The 17,009-nt window shown below is 42.6% G+C and overlaps 1 protein-coding gene across 2 annotated transcripts in view; it reads left to right on the top strand.

The window, feature by feature from the left end:
• The first annotated feature begins 1,498 nt into the window (after positions 1-1,498).
• Positions 1,499-17,009, top strand: part of KHDRBS3 (KH RNA binding domain containing, signal transduction associated 3) — a 92,617-nt gene continuing 77,106 nt past the window's right edge. For both annotated transcript variants that reach the window (XR_007630060.1, XM_050324939.1), the window contains exon 1: positions 1,499-1,969. Coding sequence is in view for 1 of the 2 variants with exons in the window: in XM_050324939.1 (XP_050180896.1) it covers positions 1,882-1,969 (88 nt within the window). In the remaining variant the exon portion in view is untranslated. The remainder of the gene's footprint in view (positions 1,970-17,009) is intronic.

Genomic DNA, 17,009 nt, shown 5'->3' with positions numbered 1-17,009 from the left:
TCCTGGCTTAAGATTTATTTCGAATGGTTGTAGAGAGAATGTAAATCCAAGTATATTTCATGTTGCAACATATCAGACGTTTTATGAGGTATTCCAGTCTGCGAAATACAACAAGGAATAAGATACCTTAAAATATGATCCCTTTGTTTGTTTGTTTGTTTGTTTTCAGGGTGAAAGAGCACATGTAATACCACACAGGGAACCTTACTCTCTGCTTCAAAGCTTTGAGTGAGTATTTCTCATGATAGCTTACTTTTTCAGAGCTTTCCTTCCTCCCCACCTTGCAAGGACATGACTAAGATACACTGCAGATCTCTTTCTTGCATGAAACACAAAACTAAATGTGTGGTTATTCGATTCACAGATCTAAGAACATTTTCAGTGGTCTTTTAACTCTAGCTCATCACTTAAAGTTTCTTATCAGCTTTTCCAGTAAACGTTGATTTAAAATGCTACTTTGGCATTATCGGTTTGGCTCCAGTGATTTAGTAATTTTCCTCTGCTCTGCCCTTGTGCTCTGTGACAAGAGAGGAGCTGGTCTGGCTTCCTCCGGGCTTTTGTCACCCGAGATTCATTGATGAAACACCTCAGGACTAATAAGGAAGCCAAGTAAAGCCTCAAAGCTAAAGATCAAAGTGAATAATGATCTAATACACCAAGTGTATCCACTGAAAAAAAAAACCCAGGAAAATAGGCTTTAGCAAGTTCTTTTAAACTTTGCTTCTCTTTCGTGCTTTAAAAGAGGCTGAATCACAAACACCCTTCCAGAGGCGCGTCGGTGCAATTCACCGGGAATGAGATTTTCTGCCTGGTGTTTGTGAAGTGCTTTGCATTACTAGAGGCATAAATACAAATACAACACGCTGCATAAAGAGAGAATACCGCTATTTAGGGGAGGAAAAAAAAAAAAAAAAAGTTAAAATCGCCTTTTCGCTCCTCCTTTCAACACAAATTTGTCTTTCTCCGTGATTTCTGACGCGGACCCGAGGGGACGCCGTCCCGGCGCTCCTGACCGCTCTCACGGACCCTGCGGTCCGCGGGGAGCGGTCCCGGCTGGGGCTCGTAGGTTCGGAGCGGATGTCGTGGGCTGTCCCCTCAGGAGAGGGGCCGCTGTGGGCTCTGGGGTGCTCTGTAGGGTTTGCGCCCCGGGGTAACCAAACACCCACAGCCCACACCAGAACGACACCCCGTGCGGAGCCGCTCTGGCAGCGCTCCCCCAGTGCCGGCCCCACACCGACCGCGGGGGGCGGGAACAGCTGCACCGACCAATCCGAGGCCGAGACCCGGCTTGACTGACAGCGCACGCCATCCAATAGGAGTGGTCGTTTGAGCCAGCGAGGTGGTGGGGGGGAACTCAGCTGTCACCGCCCATTGGGCGGAGCAGGAAGGTGGGGCGTGGATAGGAGGAGGGGCTTCAAGAGTGTTAGGGGCGGGGCCTCACCGGGGTATATAAACCTGGCGCGCAACGTTTACCCGTTCAGTCGGCGCAGCGCCGCCACAGGGCGCGGTGTTTGCTGCGGGTCTGTGCGCCGCGCCCGCCGCCTTTTATTGTGTTATTGTCCGCAGGGGGCCCGTCCCGCCGGGGTCAGCGGCTCCCAGGTCGCGTCTCTTCCACCGTCCCTCCCCGTGCGCCTCCGCAGAGGGATTTGTCACTTGCCCGCTGAGGGGGAGGCGTTCCCCGGCCCGCGCCCTTCCTTCCCCGCTCCCGGCCGGCGGCTCGCGGCGCTTCCTTCTGGATGCGTCCCCGCAGCCCCGGGCGGGAGGCGGCCAGGGGGAAGCGCTGCCTCCGAGGATTTACCGCCGCCTGGGACTCGGACCTGCGCCTTCCTAGCGGGAGCTCCCGGCGCCCCGGCTCCTCTGCCGTCTCGGGCCGCCGCTGCCATGGACGACAAGTACCTGCCCGAGCTGATGGCGGAGAAGGACTCGCTGGACCCGTCCTTCACCCACGCCCTGCGGCTCGTCAACCAAGGTGAGGGGCGGCGGGGCACGGCGGGGTCCCGCGGTGGGGACGGGCCGGAGCGAGCGGCGGTCGCCGGGGATGCTCAGCCGGGAGTTCGCCCTCCCCTCTGCACCGCCTGCAGGGGTTTGCTGTGCTCGGGCTCCCGGTGAGATACTCGGTGAGGGGCTCACCCTTCCCTTGCACCGCTTGGTGGGGTTTATTTGTGTTCAGGCTGTCGGTGTCCGCCGGCTCCCGGCGCCTTCCCCGCCCTCCGTCGGGCAGCGCATCCCTCCGGAGGCAGCGCACGCTGGATCCCTTCCTGCATTTCCCCTTTTCCACGGGGTTTTTATTCTGCGATCCCTCCCTGCTCCAGTTATTGGTTATTCCGAGTCGAATAGTCGCGTTAGAGCAGCTGGGTCTGCTGTGCTCTGCTCAGGCTGCGCGTCAGTTTAAAACCCCAAAAGGTTTTCTTATTTTACCCTGTTTCTGAACAATAAATATATTATTATTTATATCTGCGTGAGCCTTCTCAGAAACGAACCTACAACCGATGTGCATTCCTAGGAACTTCTGGTTGCGTAGCTAAAATATTAAGCAACCAACAATACGTTTTAGTAAATCTTAAAAAAACCCACAAAGCATATTTTCTTGTGCAATTATATAACTCCAGATAATAAACGATCCCCACCCCTTCTGCATCTGACATGTCAGATGTGCTTTAAAGTGCTAGCTCTTTGTTTCAGTGATGCTACTCTGACTAGAAAAGTCGTTCTTTGGGAATTACAATATGATTTAATGTACATTTGGAGATACTGTGTAATTGGCGGGTGACTTTCAAGTACAGCTCTGGGGAGACGAGCTCTTGATACAGCGCTTGGGATGTTTGTGTGAAATAAGTTGTGGACTGATCTTCTCCTATAACTTAGTGACAGCCAAAATGTTTTTGGCTTCAGTTGCAGTGATTACAAAGCTGCGCTGGTGTATTTTACATTCTTTAATATGAAGAGGTTTACATCAGTGTGGCCACTTTCAGTGCCTTGTTGGTTTTGATGGGCAATAGATGCAAATGCCAGTCTCTGAATCAGGAGAATCAACTATTGCCTGACATACTCTGGAGTTAGGGTTAGTTGTGAGCAGTTTCAGCTGTGGAATGTATATGCCCTGTGAGTTCTATCTGCATGTCTTTGGGTGGGTGGTATTTTGCATATTTTTCCTTACTTTGAATTTGTGAAAATGCCGCTGTTAATGGTGGGAAAAGGAGAATTATGTTAATAAACAGATATCTATTGTGCTTGGTGTAAATAAAAAACTTGTTAAAATGTAGTTTGATAGCTATGAATTAGTGAAGTTCCTCTCCAGATAGGGAAGAATCTTTTTTGCATATCTAAAATATTCTAAGGCATTACAAAAGTATGTGGTTTACTATTTTGAAAATGGTGTTTAAGGAAGTATATCTGACTTTAGGGCTACTATCAAAATAGTGACTTTTTGGGTTTATGATACTTCTTGAGATTCTCACTGAAATGAGAAATTAGAGGACTGAAACTTTTGCCTTTCATCATGGTATCTGCATATGTACATTCAGCTCCACAAGTAAATATTATCAGTGGAAAAAATGAATGTAGAGAGACACAAATCTGACTTCTTGTAATCTAGTATGTCTCTTGATTTTTTTTCCGTACTTTGCAAGTAAAGTCTTGGATTAAATCTGAAGTATTTCATATGTTAAAGACAGCCAAAAAAGATAAGGACTGTTAACTGCACTTTAAAATGGAAATTTGTATAAAATCAGTGTAAAATAGATAGTTGTAGAATCGCCAGGGAACTCAATAAAATGAAATGACTGTGTAATACAGGTGGGAAATATGACTGCAGGAGAGGATGTTTTACAAACCCCTCCTGCCATAACCCTAACTTTATCAGGGATTATTTTTACTCAGTTGTAATAACTATGCACTTAAATTAATGAAAAGTATTAGTGGGGATGTATATGTAATAGTTCTGGCTTGGTCTTCACATGTCAGGTCCACTGAATATTTTCTGTGAAAGTTCAGTGTGCAGGCAAATGAAATGGCTGGTCTAATTTGTTTAACTGGGCTTCTTTAGCTTTTACATTTTGAACAAAACAGGTTTCCAAGTTTGACTTCTTTTGGGTATCTGGGAGAATGTCTTAGCAAAGGTTTTAAGTGCTTTAAATAACCAGCTTAATTATGTAATAGCATTTTCATGTCTTAATACTATTAAATTTGCTATCTGTATTTACTTAAACTGAAATACTGTACATCAGCCAGCCTTCTTCAGAAAGTAAAGATTGATTTGTAAGAATTATATGGTTGGATTAGTAAGTCTGTCTGGGATGCTGAAGGAATTGAGGTGTATGTACTGCTTAGACAAAAGAGCCAAATCACTAACAAATTTCTAATCATGTTGAAATTTGGTTTCCAGGGAAAAGTCCTGTGTCTGGACTTCTGAAATCTGATAATTACAGTTTTCAGATGGAAGTGGACACATTTGCATATTATGCTTATAATTACAAATTATAATTTAGGTACATGCAAATTACATAATTCTACACGATACAGGAAAAAATTGGAGCTTGAGTTGCATCAAACTCCAGGGTAGCATTTCAGCTGAAAAAGAACAAAGTGGAGATTAATAATACTGTCCACAAAAGCATTCTTGCAGTATCTTAATTGTCTGTCTTTCCAAATTAGCACATGACAGCAATTTCTATGCCTTAAAACCTTGTTTTAAGTGTTGTGAAAGCACTAAAATCAAATATCAGTATCCTTGAATATTCCTGCATAGTACATGGAAGTGCTGATTTTTCTTGTTGAAAACTCTTGCTCGAGGATTTGATGCCTTGTCTCCTTGGGAGACCTATTGCTTAAATTTTCCTTTAAACAGTCATTGAAACATTCATCTACTGCTTACAATTTAGAACAGTAGGAATCTTTTCCAGGAGGCTAGATTTCATCCCTTGCTCTAATTAAGAAGATTTATTTGTATACTTGAACATTAAACCATCCTAAAAAGGGGATTTTTTTTTGCCTGTAAACCATTAAACATGTTACAGATTGGAAGCAGACTGACTTTGCATGTGTAGCAAACTGACCATGCTAATAGGATTAATTTGCAGCTGGTACCAGACAATGGGAATTGGAACATTATGTCCAGTTATTAGCTTATAATAAGTTCTGTAATTGAAGGACTTTGGGAAAGATGAGGTTCTATGAAGAAGCAAGAGCTTAGTATGCTGGTATTTGTGTTTTTCCTGTTTGTAACTCTCAGGTGCTCATCTTTATGCAAAATCTGAAAAATATTTCTGTATGTGGAAGTGATGCTGCTTCTATAATCAGGCCTTATTTTGAAGGCTGACTTTGCACTTGGGGCTGTATGTAAACAGTGGTAAACGTGCAAGTGTAATGTTGATTGTCATAACTTGGATCAAGACTAATGCTTTAAAAATATCGAAATATCTGTAAGAGAAAAGTTACTTTATCATCTTTCACATCTATGTATAGTATTCATGACAAATATTTTGTGAGTGTTGGATGGAGTTTCTGAAACTGCAGATGGGAGAAGCTAACTGTAAATAAAACATGTTGATACCAGACACATTTTGTAACTTGGGAGACATTAAGATGAGTGCCTGGCAGTTGTTTGATTTGTGTAAAGTTAAATGGGTAGGTGAGGAGAATCCTGTCATCAGAGTTAGGGCTGCTGAAATCCTTATGTCAGAAGATAATGAGTCCATTGCTGAAAGACAGCTCTTCTGTGTAGACTGGACCTGTGGAATTCTTCCTTACAAGCTCATTTTAGCTGCTTTGAGATTTGAGATAATGTCTGAAGTTGGCAAGGCTTGCTTCAAACTGTCAGTGAGATGATGCACAGGAATACCAAGCCTTCCTATCAGTAGATGGCTGTATGTGCCAGCTGTGTGCTGAATGGCTTCCCTGAGCCACATGTCTGGTAGTGATCAGCAGGGGCTTGCTGTGTCTTGTGTCAGCTTTTGAGCAGGAACTAAAATAGAGCAGTACCTCGCTAAATAATCAGGGAGAATAGAGTATGAGGAGGTGTACTCACCTTCTTCACCTTCTGCTTTCTGGGGGATGGATATTAATGGTGTGAATTTTTTTTTTTTTTAAGCAGGTAAGGGATGGCTTAGTAAAAATGGGTGAAGTAGGACCTTAATAAATTAAGGTTCTGTGTATGTTACTGATTTTTGTTGTGGTTTAACCTCATCTGGTAACTAGGTACTGTGCAGCCACTTGTTCCCTTTTCCCTTGTGGGATGTGGGGATAATTGAAAAAGGGTTAAACTTGTGGGTTTAGTAATTGAAATAGAATAAAATATAATAATTGCAGTGAAAAGGAAAAAAAGGAGGAATCAAAGCCAAGAGAAACAAGTGATGGACAACACAGTTGCTCCCCACCCATGGACTGATGCCCAGCCCGTCCCTGAGCAGTGATTGGTGGCTCACAGCCAAATCCCCCTGGTTTATATACTGGGCATAATGTTCTGTGCTGTGGAATATCCCTTTGGCCAGTTCAGGTCACCTGTCCTGGCTGTGCTCCCTCTGGGCTTCTTGAGCACCTGCTCCCTGGCCGAGTGTGAGACACTGCAAAGTCCTTGATTTAGCCTAATCATTACTTAGCAACAGCAAAACCATCAACATTATTCTCATACTGAATCCAAAACACAGCTCTATATCAGTTATTAGGAAAAAAATTAACTCTGTCCTAGCTGAAACCAGGACAACTTGGAATAAATCTAAGTATGCAAAGGTGTCTAGGTTTTTCTTATTAAAAAAAAAAGTTGATTATAAGTAGTGACATACATACACTGTGATATAAGTAATCAGTTTGTTACTGGAGCATCTACTTTCCTGTGTGTTCGGATGTTTCATGGCATGTCAGACACACACAGTGCTGCTCAATCCCAGTCCCTGACGGTGTTACATGTACTCCATCGGTGTAACCTCAAACTCTCCTTTACTTCTCATTTCAGTATCAATCACAGGAACAATACTTGTTTCAAGCATCCTACTCTTTGAGGATTTCAAAACACTTCATGAAGGTCATAGGTGTTTTGAAAACGAGATATAGCTATAGAAAGCTGATGGGTTTTAAAAATTGTTTGGAGCATCCTATTAATTTCAGTGATATAGTAAATTTTATGCCCTTCAGATTTTTTTTCAGACACTTAAGTTGTCTTTCTTAGAGATTAACTAGAGATAAACTCTTCTGGTCTGGTTACTAGAAGACAACCTAAGAAAGTGTTGGTGGATTTGGATATTTGCCAGGCCAAGTGTGATGAGAAATTTGAGTGACAGAAATGGGAATAGATATGGTTTGATGTTCGCACCATCAAACCAGGGAAGGCTGAGTTGGGTTCTATTTCTGTTTTCTTAAAGCAGCATGAAAAGTACTAAGTCTTGGAAGGAAGAAGGAATATTTCAGAGACTGTCCCTCATCTCAGCCATCCATGTTTGGTAACACTTCAGAAGTTCACATTTTTGTCATGGTTGCTGCTCTTTGCTTTTACTGTGGTGCAACTGTATTGGGACAGTCCTAGGGCCTATTAAAAATTAGGTTTCAGTCTTGGTTCTCCTAAAAGGCTGAGGAAGTGATTTATCAGATATTCCAGTCATGTTAACAGGGCTTCTGTGAAATGCAGCTGAAGATAATCATACTTCCTTCAGCCCTGGGCTCATCTGCTCTGGAGCATGACTGAGCCTGCAGCCACTCACCGGCGATCACAGTTAGTCCAAAGCTGACTTCTAATTCACTTGCACACTCACTTTGGCAGTCAATGAGAGAGATCGAATTTAAAGGTTTCAAATGCAGACTGACATGGTTTGTCACTTTCAATCCTTTTCGACACCAGCCATGCAAATTAAAACTGTAACCTTCTGAGCACTTATTTACTGGAGGAATCAGAAGGAAGGTCACAGCACTGAGTGGCTGCTCTTCTGGCCTGTGGCTTGTTTGACTTTACTTTCAAGTACTTAAAAATTTATGTATGTGACCTTTCTAGCCCCTGAGTTTTTTTCCCCCCCTCTCTGACTTCAAGTATAATTAAGAAAGAAAAGAGTTTAGGATGCGCTTTGATTTGATAGAATCAGGTATCAAAGTTCAGAGTTGAGTAGCCTCTGTAAAGTATTCAGTGTGGTGCTGCATGACTTTTTAATTAGTATTTAGCAGGTTCAGTAAAAAGCATGTTTAAATGGATTAACTGGTAACTGACGCTCCCAATATTTTATGGTGAATTAACTGACTGTTCTTAGCTGAGCTGTGCAGGAATCTTGCAAGCTTAATGTTTACATTATTAATACTGTTTTTCAAATAGAAAATGATGAAGGACAGGACGTTTTTACTGGGCAAGTGGAATATCTTGAAAAAGAGATTCCCTTGTTTACCCCTGAATCCTGGGAAGGCAAACCTCGCCCATGCAATGGGAGCTGTTGGCAGGGGTTGTAGTACTGGGAATTACTTGTCATGTGTTTCTAGCTGAGAGTGATTTTTCAAGTATAACACTAGCTAGAAAATTAATATCTTTATGGCCTTAAGCTAAAGCCATAAGGGCATATGGACTCAGGAATTTCATTTTCCTGTGACATTCTAGGTACAGAAGTCTGTGTGTTAATATTTGAGGAAATCATGGAAAAACCACAGTGCTTTGCAAGCTTGAGAAGGTCTGTAGGCCTCTTGCTGCTCTGATTGGTGTGTGAGAGTGGTCTTTGACTTGTGGTTTGTGTGCCTGGCTGCCTTCAGAAGTAAATAAAGATGCAAAGAGGCCCTTTAAAATGACAGTGAAATGTCTGGCCAAAAAAATACAGATGAAAACACACAGTGCTTTAGTAATGGATGATTAACTCTTGAGCCAGATACAAGGGTTGGTGGATTTTGCATGTCTTGACATCTTTGATTCTGAGTGAAGTGCATTTGTGGACATTTGATCTCAGTTAGATTGTGAAGTTCTTTGAACTGTCATTGTTTGGCTGTATGGTAGATATAGGCTGGCTGTTCATGACAGTGAGCAAATTAAAGAGCATCGAGTAGAGAGATGGCATGAAGAAACATTGTTAGGCTGAGTGATGTATTTTTGCGTCTCAGCAGCTGAGCAGTGCATGTTTTATTCTTTGTGTGTTTATCTTATCTTAAAATATTCCTTTGCTTGAACTCAACTCTGTTGTATTTATCACTTATTGTTCTTTTATGTTGTGATGTTGTTTTTCATCATTTTACCTTATTGTCAAGGTAAAGTTAATAAGAAACTAGGAAGTTAAATGGATTTCCTTCACATTCTCCATCTTCAGTTGCTATTTGCTGGCTGCCTTTCATTTCTTATTTTGATGTGTTTATCAGACTTTTGGCTTCAGGTAGCAGCTCAACATCAGCAAAGTTGCAAGGCAGAAAAAAAATGTCAGTTTAATTCTTGTAGATGGTAAATCTTTTGCTTTTTTGGCTTATATAGGTGTTCTTTTTAGTTCTTTATTTTCTAGGAAGAATTTCTTGACAAAGTAATTGGAAACCAAAAAGATTAGAAATCATTTCAGTAAACCTATTGTACTTGATCCAAAAGAAAATGTTTTAACAACTGCTGCTGTGCTGATCTTAGTATAATATAGTGACAGTGAAAACCTGAAGTTGCAAATCCTTTGAGGATTTACTGATTTTCTTCAACTTTATTAATCCCTCTGGAGTGTTCAAAGGAAATAGTCAGAGAAAGATGCCTTTTTATGGCCAAGACAAAGAATATTGGAAAAAGTCTTGAGTACTGTGTGTAGTTTTGGAAAGCAAAATATAAGAAAGATATAAAGCTATTACAGAGTTTCCAAAGGAGGGCAACAAAGATGGTGAAGGGTATGGAGGGGAAGCTGTGTGAGGAGCTGCTGAGGTCACTTGGTCTGTTCAGCCTGGAGAAGAGCAGACTGAGGGGAGACCTCATTGCAGTTACATCTTCCTCATGAGGGGAAGAGGAGGGGCACACACTGATCTCTTCAGTGACAGGACCCAAGGGAATGGCCTGAAGTTGTGTCAGGGGAAGTTCAGGTTCGATATTAGAAAGAGAGGTTCTTCACCCAGAGGGTGATTGGGCACTGGAACAGGCTTCCCAGGGCAGTGGTCACAGCACCAAGCCTGACAGAGTTCAGAAGTGTTTGCATGATACTCAGGCCCATGGTGTGACTCATGGGGTAGTCTTGTGGAGGATCAGGAGTTGGCTTCTACGATCGTTGTGGGTCCCATGCCACCTGGAGAATATTCTCTGATGCTATAAGTCAAAATTGCTTCTGCTCTGACACTGCAGCTGCATTTGCTGAATGCTTGGGGTGTAAATGTATGTGTAGCCTTTTACTGCCTCAGATCATTCAGTAGCAGTACTTTGAGAAGTAGATGTGTTTGAAAGCAAAAAGTTTTCGATTTTTTCAGCCAATTTTTCCTGCTGCTTTGGGATAATAATGTTTTTAAAAGATGTGGAAATGGAAGGACTGCTTTTAATGTGGTTGTTCTTCCTTTTATGTTTCTCCTTTTCTGGTTGCTGATAATGGACAAAGGTTACTGGTTCCTTTTGATCTGTGTCCTAATTAACTAGAGGTGGTCAACTACCAATCCTGAAGTGTCTCTGGTCAGCACCCCTGTTTCTTCTCCCTGAGATCAGATACACAGTATAAGAGGGCTGAGGAGCTTTTTGTTGTCTTTTTCTGCTACCAAGCAGAAATGATGTGCTGCCGTGGATGCAGACTTCAGTGATACGGCTCCATGGGGTAAACCAGTGAAGTAAAAACATCACCCTTTTCTCTTCCACCCACCTCCAGACTAATGCAAAATGATCAATTTCACTTTTGTGAAAGTCAAAGGCACTAAGATCCATCGTGGCTGTTTGGATCTTTGGCTTTGTTATGCTTAACCATACCCCATATCCATTCCCGAGTTTGAAGGAAAACAGATTTTTTTCTGCTAGGATTGCCTTCACAAAGTTTGACTATGATGTTCTTGATCCATTTGTTGAGTCATGGAAGTTCAGATACCCTTTTTTTACTTTACTAAATATCTGACTGCTTCATGACTACTTCCAGCCTGCTTTTTTAGGATCAAGAAGTCCTAATTTTGAGGAAACTTGGTCACAGATGACTTTTTTTTTTTCTGCTTTCCTTGAAGGGGTTTCCCAAAACTTCTGTGGTAGTTGGAGGTGTTTCTCAAAGCAAAACAGTTTGATTCTGATGATTTGACTCAGTTTCTCCGTTTAAAGCCTCATGTCTGGAGAAGCTAAGCTGCTTCATTTTGTGCTTCGCAGCAGATCGCCTGCAGTGATACCTTTAGCTCTCGTTAACGCTTGCTGCTTGTCTAGAGTTATCCTGGTAATAGCCTAGTCCAGTTTGCAAGGTGAAATGCAGCACCTTAGTACTAGATCTCAAAGACTGGAAAGGACTATTGTGGTCCAATTTGTCTTGTGTTACACAAGTTAGTCTTAAAGATTCTTTTCACTTACCATATACCCTTGACCTTTTTATTACACCATGCATCCATGGTCTGGAAAAATGATTAGGTTTTTATTGGCCTCCTGTATGAAAGCATACACCAGAAGATTTATCATGTTTTTGAGGTTTACTCTATCTGTTCTTTAGACAGTTTTTTTTTTCCCTGCAGGCACCTGGGTCTTCACAGAAGCCTTTTTATACTGTGTGAAACAAATGTTGGGAATAAGTGTAGTCCTTTCAAGTGATTGTGAGGGATGTGCTTGTTTTGGCTGGGGTGGAATTAATTTTCTTTTTAATAGCTGGTATGGGATTGTGTTTTGGATTTGTGATGAAAACAGGGTTGATAACACAGGGATATTTTCATTACTGCTGCTCCTCACCCCATCACACCAGTGAGGGGGCTGGGGATGTACAAGGAGTTTGAGAGGGGACTCAGCTGAGACAGCTGATGATGACTGACCCAGGGGATATTCCAGACCACATGGTGTCTGTCACTCAGCATATAAAGCTGAGGGGGGAAAAGAAGAGAGGAAATTCAGAGTGATGGTGTTTGTCTTCTTTTACATGTGATGGAGCCTGGCTTTCCTGGGAATGGCTGAACACCTGCCTGCCCATGGCAAGTGCTGAATGAATTCTTTGTGTTGCTTTGCTTGCCTGCACGGCTCTTGCTTTACCTATTAAACTGTCTTTATCTCCACGCACGAATTTTCTCACTTTTCCCCTTTGAATTCTCCCCACCTTCATGGGGGAAAGTGAACACCTGTGGGGCTCAGCTGCCAGCTGGGGTTAATCCATGACAGGGAGTCAATGACCTCTGAGGTGTTTTTTAGCCTTGTTTCTTCTGTGACTTTGGGGATCTCGGGCAATTATGAACTATGATTATGGGTGCACTTCGGAAAGAGCAGAAGCCTTCCACAGTGGGTTTTCCAGTAGGATACCGATAGAGCATCTTATATGTAGTGATGCATAAATCCTGACGGTGTAGCTTGCACGGGAAGGTTTTTGGATGCATCTCTATCAGGGAACTCTATTTATCAGTAGGGCCCTAGGTATTAGAAAAGTCATTATGCATATTCCATTTTGCGTGGAGCTGTTTTCTGGAGGACTTCGGAAAGGCTTTGGCGTCACTTCGGGAGCGGTGCCGGGAGGGGGCGGCAGCGGCCCGGCCCTGCGGGGCTCCGGTAATGGATGTTGGACCCCCCCCCGTGGAGAGCCGGGATCGGGGCTCCCGGTAATGGATGTTGGTGAACCCCCCCTGGAGAGCCGGGATCGGGGCTCCCGGGAGCAGGGATGAGCCCCCCTGGAGAGCCGGGATCGGGGCTCCCGGGAGCGGGGGTGAGCACCCCCTGGAGAGCCGGGATCGGGGCTCCCGGGAGCGGGGGTGAGCACTCCCTGGAGAGCCGGGATCGGGGCTCCCGGGAGCGGGGGTGAGCACTCCCCTGGAGAGCCGGGATCGGGGCTCCCGGGAACGGGTGTGAGCCCCCCCCTGGAGAGCCGGGATCGGGGCTCCCGGGAACGGGTGTGAGCCCCCCTGGAGAGCCGGGATCGCGGCGGTGGGGGCTGCATGTGGATGCTGGGTGCCGTCGGTGTTTGGGTGTCAAATCAGCTCTCGCAGACGGATGTGTTCTGTCTGTCCCGCATCCCGAAGCCGCAGATGTGTCCCTGTCCTGAGTCAACCCCAGCCCGCAGCTCAGCCGCTCGCTCCTTCCGCCGCAGTGGGATGAGGGGAGAGGATCGGGAGGGTAAAAGGTGGAAGACTCTGGGTTAAGATAGCAAGGCAAAAGCTTCGTGCAGAAGCAAAGGAAAACACGGAATCCATTCACTCCTTCCCATGAGCAGGCAGATGTTCAGCCGTCTCCTGGAAAAGCTGCACTCCACCACACTCGGGAAGACAAACACCACCACTTTGAACGTGCTCCCCTTCCTTCTTTCCCCCACTTTACATCTGAAGGGTGACACCACATCATACAGGGGGGATGGTTTTGAGTTAAAAGAGGAGAGATTTAGATTATATGTTAGGAAGAAATTCTTCACTGGGAGGATGCTCTATCCCTGGGAATGTTCAAGGCCAGGTTGGATGATGCTTCAAACAACCTGGTCTAGTGGAAGATGTCTGTGCCCACGACAGGGGTATTGGAACTAGATGACCTTCAAGGTCCTTTCCAATCCAAACCCTTCTATGATTCTATGGACGGCAACTGAAATAGCCTCGGTCTGTGGTGTTTTCTTCATGTGTACTTGAACTAGTTAGACTGCTGTCAGTCCGATTTCATATGTGTGCAATGGAGTTTTAAAAGAAACTTTCCCAGACTTTAAATCTTCAGGCTCTTGGAATATCACTGTACCAACTGATTAAATGGAGAGTGCAGGGAAGGTACCATAATGTTATTTATAAATTATTTGTTTATAGGTGCACTTATACAGCTTGAAGACCTGAAATAATAGGCCTTGTTTGAAACACTAAGTAATAGTTCACACAGTTCAATGTAAGGTTAATTAAAAATGCTGATGTGTGTTGCATTACCACATAAGTGGCAAGTAGCTTGCTGTAGGATCAGTTCTGTGAAGAATTCTAGGCAAATTATCCTTTAAATTAATGTCCTGACAGTGGAAAATGGATGTGATTTGCTATCTTAATCAGTAGATCATAGTTTTAGACTGAAGTGGTTTGCTGAGCACTGTACTAACATAATGTGTTTTCTGCCTCTGAGTAGGTTGTAGGTTCTGCATGCACTAATCCCTTATCTATGTCCATGTGCTCAAAGCAATGACCAAAGCTTCAAATGACTTGTTGCCTAGGATAGAAGGCTGCCTGCTATGATGGCTTACATGAAGTTGATGATGAGTAGTTACTCTAGGCACTAAGTCAAGTTGCTGGATGTCCTCCTGCTTGGTCTTTCTCCTGGGGAAAGCAGCAAGAAGGGTAGGAAAAATTGAATCAGAAGTACTTTTCTTTCCTACTTGGATGAAGTATAGTGTAAAGCTGTAGGTTTAATTCTATACAGTCCTTTCAGAATCTTTTGAAACTTAATATTATTCCACTGGAGTAATATCTGGCTAGAGCGCAAACCCTGTAGCCTGCATTTGAGTAAATTTTTCAGCAGTAACTATTCCTTATTTCCATGTCTGTGTGAATGATGCTAATCATGTAGGTATGTCTTGTCAGCATTTGTATGAGGTATTTTGGGGCACCTCATTTTGGAACATTTCTTTGCTGTTATCAAAGCTGAGATTTGAAGCTTTTCTGCAGAGTCATCTGAAATGGACTGAGTGCAGGGAATGCAAAAAGCAAACGTAGTTCCTTTATTTGGGTTTGGTACCTTAAACATGGCTTTGCATCCTGTCAATAATGGATGTCAAGCTGTACTATAATAAAACAAATGTTAGCATTGCTTTTCTTTCATTGTATTCAGGACTGATTAGCAGTTTGAGCTATATCAGTTATAGTCAGCTTTTGGTAATAACCCCTTTCCTCTTTTCACCTTACAGTATTTTGTCCTCAGGACAGCCATCCTGACATGGGAGACATTTTTACATGTACCTCACTGAAATTCTAACAGACTAGTGAATGCAATTTCAACTTAAGCCACAAAAAGAAGAAATAAGAGCAGATGGCCCCTTCAGAAAAATAGATTAAAGATAATAGATGCTTCTGGCCAGCTACATAGTTAATCTCATGCTTCTTGTCAAGAGGTACTGCCAGTACATAGTTATTATGCAAGGGTAAAGTAATAACTGTATGAATTTCATGAAAAAAGCTATTCCTCATTCCCAGCACTTTCTGATAATTTAGTGTTATGTTCATATTTTTAAGATGGTTACAACCATAGTAACTTGTGAAATTAGTTTTGTGTTGCTTTAAAAAGGGATACTACAAAGAGTAATCCTAGGAATGTAATTCCATTTATAATCAACAAAGACTATAGTATTTTCTAGCTCTGTGACACGATGAAGATTGTGTGTCTTTAAACTCCCATGTCAAATTTGGTAGAGGTATCCATAACACATCCCTGTGTTTGGATGGCACAAGGAATACCTTATCTTCCCTGGGTTAAATGTTCTTCTCAGATTTATTAGATAGGTATTTTTCAGTTCAGTTAAGCACTTTTATTTCTTTCGTGTGTGCAAAATAGCACATTCCAGTCGTTTAGGTGCTTATTCTGTGTGAAACTGGATATGTCATTCCTGCACTTGCTCTAAAATAAATGAATTGATAAGGGGAAGTGGGATAAAAAAACACATGACCCATTCTTTAGGAAGACTTCATGGGTTCACAAATATCCATTGTGGCTGTTTGTGTTTCTTGTTTTTACCAAAGCCACTTTCTGCTTTGGTTTCTCTCCAGTAGCAAGGAGTGATAGAACAATCTATGCCATTAAGTGGTTATTATTGCTCTGCTGTCCTTCATCCTTTGGGCACCCAGTCTCTGAATTTCTTAAGCAACTGTGTTTTTTAAAGTATCCCCTTTGTCCTCTGCCACTTCTAGAAGTTAACTTCATTCTATAGTTCTGGAAAATGGAACTTCAAAATTTTCTTTTCTACATAGAAGCAATTTGAACATCACTGAACCAGGAAGTAATGGCACCTCAGGTACTCGATGTTGGCACTTTTCTTATTGTTTCTTGGCAGACAGAAGTGATGAAGGAGCAGAAACTTGAATATGGGGGTTATGAAGGCAGGTTTATCACGCTTATAGGGCAGTGTGATTTTTTTAAAAATTACATAGGGTGATTCAACTAATTTTGAGAATAAGTTTAATAGAATAATAATTGGAAAAAATTAAATGTGATAACAATATGCTTAATTCTGTGTAGTACGGATCTTCATACCAGAAAGTGTTTGGATTCACCTGCTTTTGAGCATGGAGGGCTTAGTAATTTGTTATTCCTCTACTAGTTAAAAACTAACTTGGATGCTAAGTTTTCAACATCCAATTTATGTTAAGGCTCATACATAAAATTTCCACACAAATTTATTTAAGCAGTATTTCCCCCATAGGACAGTAGATGTACAAGCTGCCTTTGTATGTTTGTCCTGCCAAGCTGTGTAAGTGCAGCCAAGGACTGTAACGGGTGACAAATAATGAAAAAAAAGTAGTGCCTACAATAATTTTGTCAAAAGTAGTGTTTTACCTCTTTTATTTGCTGGCAGTGGGAGTATAATGGCCTTCATAAAATAGTTTGGGTTGGAAGAATCTTAAGGTCATGTAGTTCCAACTTCCCTGTTGTGGGCAGGGATACCGCCCACCCACCTGTGTTGTTCAGAGCCCATCCAACCTGGCTTTGAGATGAAAGGATTAGGGGTGTGCTAATGTAATCCAGAATGGTGTGTTGGAATTAGTCCCCTTTCTTTTGCGTGTGCCAACTAACCTCCATGGGTTTGTTTTGTACGTTTGTGGATCAGAATACACAAATGCTTTAGGATATTTGGATTGTTACCTTTTCCATAAGTATTTTGTCAAAGCACTTTTCAAATTAGTGATTTTTTTTTTAACAGATTAATATACAACCCACCTGTATTATGTCCCAGGGCATCCATCTGTGGTTGATTTCTTTCTATAGAAGTTTATCTTTGCACAGCTTACTT

This window comes from Myiozetetes cayanensis, unplaced genomic scaffold (genome assembly GCF_022539395.1).
Source record: "Myiozetetes cayanensis isolate MyiCay16 unplaced genomic scaffold, myiCay2020 scf1, whole genome shotgun sequence".
Taxonomy (NCBI): domain Eukaryota; kingdom Metazoa; phylum Chordata; class Aves; order Passeriformes; family Tyrannidae; genus Myiozetetes; species Myiozetetes cayanensis.
The sequence above is the reverse complement of the archived record's forward strand: the minus strand, read 5'-3'. Positions and strand labels throughout refer to the sequence as shown.